The 3,192-nt window shown below is 49.4% G+C and overlaps 1 protein-coding gene across 1 annotated transcript in view; it reads right to left on the bottom strand.

Annotated features, from left to right (window-relative positions):
- The window catches only part of RUNX1 (runt-related transcription factor 1), a gene marked incomplete at its 5' end in the record, with an annotated part of 66,213 nt that overhangs the window by 4,901 nt on the left and 58,120 nt on the right, over positions 1 to 3,192 (bottom strand). The window contains one exon of the mRNA XM_009080286.1: positions 504 to 665. Coding sequence (XP_009078534.1) covers positions 504 to 665 — 162 coding nt within the window. The remainder of the gene's footprint in view (positions 1 to 503; positions 666 to 3,192) is intronic.

Genomic DNA, 3,192 nt, shown 5'->3' with positions numbered 1-3,192 from the left:
AACTTATGCCTGAGATCTAAAATAAATTTCCCTCTTTCAATTTGTATCAGTTTCCCCTTGTCCTGTCCCTGCAGTTCCTAGCACAGATCCCTCTGCAGCTTCCCAACACAGATCCCTCTGCAGCTTCCCTAGAGCCCCTTCAGCTTCTGCAGGTTGCTCTGAGGTCTCCACACAACCTTCTGTTCTCTAGGCTGAACAGCCCCAACTCTCTCCTAGGGAAGCTGCTCCAACCCTCTGATCAGCTTTGTGGCCTCCTCTGGCCTTGCACAACAGTTCCACGTCCTTCTGATGTTGAGGACACCAGAGCTGTGTGCAGCACTCCAGATGGGACCTCACCAGAGCAGAGGGGGTGAATCACCTCCCTTGACCTGCTGCCCACACTCCTTGGGATGCAGCCCAGGATTTGGGACAGACCAAACTATCCCTTTGGTGTGGGTGAACTGTCCCTTGAGGGTGTGAAGGAGTTGTCCCATGGGTGTGAGGGAACTAACTGAGGTACTCACCTGAGAGTCTACTGGAGATCTCTGCGGTGAGGGAGCTCATGCCACTGGCTCTGCCAGGTGATATTGGCGTCGCAGGGTGCACCGAGGGGGTGGCGATGGAGCCCAGGTACTGGTAGGACTGGTCATAGGACCAGGGTGGAGATGGCTGCACTTGCCTGGTGTCTGCAATAAAAAAGAGACCTATAGGCTGTTTTGAATGCCAAAACTTTGCAAGGAAATATGTGAATCCAAGCCCCATCCAACTTGGCCTGGAACACTCCCAGGGATGGAGCAGCCACAGCTGCTCTGGGCAACCTGTGCCAGTGCCTCAGCACCTCACAGGGAGCAATTCCTGCCCAACATCCAGCTGTCCCTGCCCTCTGGCAGTGGGAAGCCATTCCTCCTGGTCCTATCATTCCAGTTCCTGATGGGATACTGAATCTATATGAAAACCCACCAACCTATTCTTTTCTAGCTACACAACTAGTTTGGCTGATGCTGGGAATCAGAGATGCACAACAGAGAGTTTGCCCCAGCCGTCATAGAATCATGGAATGTTAAGGGCTTGGAATGGACCTTAGAGATCTGGCCCTGAGGAATCAGAACTGGACCCAACATTCCAGCTGTGCCTCACTGGGGCTGAGTAGAGGGGCAGAATCTCCTCCCTGCCCTGCTGGCAATGCTCTCCCTGATGCTCCTCAGAACAAAGGACACATGCACAAAACTACACCTGCCTAAAAACCATAACATGCCCCAAGGATGTGTCCAGTAACATCCAGAAAGAGACTAAACCCCATGTACCTGACCTGCACTTGCTATTAATGACCCTAGGGGTGCTCGAAGCAGTGTCAGACAACCCCAGAGACTCAGTTATTAATCTCCTCATCCCATTAAGGCTTTCTTAAGTGAAGGTTCAAACTCCCAATCAATTTTCTGTCTTGCTACCTGTATTCCCAATCCCTGGGCTTGCTCTTAAGGATTGGCTCTTTGACATCAGGCTGGTTAACAAGTCCCAATCCAGTCAGGGATGTTCATATGGTGCATTATATAGTGACATGAAAGCAGTTTGTGTTGACCAACCCCAGGCATCACCCTCACAGGGTTTGAATAACAAGTGGAGAAAAATATCCCTGGAACAGCATTTTTATGGCATGGTTTCAGTATGAAGAGGGAAACTCAGCTCCCAGTAAAGAGAAGGCTTGCATTTCCAGCTGCTTCAGTAGGTTATGGATCAGAGGCCTCAAAGAGCATTTTATGTCTGGGATATCTCTTTTCCTTCAGCTTCCAGGTTATCCCAAATTAAACTGGAACAGGTTTAAATTTGCCACAGGACTAGGCTGCACACAAAAAAACCAAACCCCAAACACCTAAGTGTTTCCAAATCCACCTCTTTCCTGCTTTAAATACAAAGACATTCACAGCTCAGAGTTGGTACCTTGGTGTGGGGAACTTGTTGTGTGACTGAAGTCTGTGGTGAAAAGATGCTGCAAATAAACAGGAGCTGCTTCCCAACTTGGAATATCCAAGGGAAATAACTTTGATTTGGGCCTACACAGTTTTAAAGCCAAGCAAGGTCCTCAAATCACTTAAAAGCAGCTCAAACCAGCACAAACCCAAGGAAGCTGCTCCAGTCTGTGCCCAGTACTTCTCCCATCAGCAACTACTTTCCATTTCTGCTTTTTTATGGTGTGAGAAAATGTATTTAAAGCATGAAAACAGTTATTAATTGCACCAAAGCCCTGCAGGGCGAGAATTATGGTGCAATAATTCACACCTCTGTGCAGTCATGAGCTCTCTTGGCCTCTAACCTCCTGTCTGAACAACCTCTTTAGCAGAGAGTATTGAACCATCTTTTCGTGTCTCATCATGTTTTATTGCCCCGAAAAACTCGTGTTTGCCTCATGTTAAGCAGCTGTAATTAAGCTGTGCTAGTGTTGTGTAATGTGATGAGAACTTGAGTGTTGTGTCTAGATCTGGGTCATCACTTCAAGATGTTGAGGGGCTGGATGTGTCCAGGGAAGGGAAAGGAGCTGAGAAAGCACTGGAACACAAGTCCTATGAGGAGTGGCTGAGGGAGCTGTGGGGGCTCAGCCTGGGGAACAGGAGGCTCAGGGGGAACTCATTGCTCTCTCCAGCTCCTGCCAGGAGGTGCAGCCAGGTGGGCTCAGGCTCTGCTCCCAGGGAACAAGGGGCAAGATGAGAGGACATAGTTACAAGCTGCACAGGGAGGTTTACGTTGGCCATCAGGAGGAATTTCTCCATGGAAAGGGCTGTCAGGCACTGGGATGTGCTGCCCAGGGAGGTGGTGGAGTCACCATCCCTGGAGGAGTTTAAGGAGAGACTAGACATGGCACTTAGTGCTCTGATCAAGATGGAATGGTGGTGTTAGGTCAGAGATTGGATTTGGTGAACTAAGGTCTTTTCCAACCTGACTGATTCTGTGATAATGTTACCATAGGATGATAACCCCCTCTACTCCACTTTGGTGAGGCCACACCTGGAATACTGCACATAGTTCTGGTGCTCTCAATGCCAGGAGATATGAGACTGTTGGAGCAAGGCCAGAGGAGGCCACAAAGATGATCAGACAATTGGAGCATCTCCCCTAGGAGAGAATTTGGGATGTTCAGCCTGGAGAAGAGAAGGTTGTGTGGAGACCTCAGAGCAACCTGCAGGAGCTGAAGGGGCTCCAGGGAAGCTGCAGAGGGAT

This window comes from Acanthisitta chloris, unplaced genomic scaffold (assembly GCF_000695815.1).
Source record: "Acanthisitta chloris isolate BGI_N310 unplaced genomic scaffold, ASM69581v1 scaffold298, whole genome shotgun sequence".
Classification (NCBI taxonomy): domain Eukaryota; kingdom Metazoa; phylum Chordata; class Aves; order Passeriformes; family Acanthisittidae; genus Acanthisitta; species Acanthisitta chloris.
Note: the sequence above shows the minus strand (reverse complement) of the source record. Positions and strands in the feature narration are given on the sequence as shown.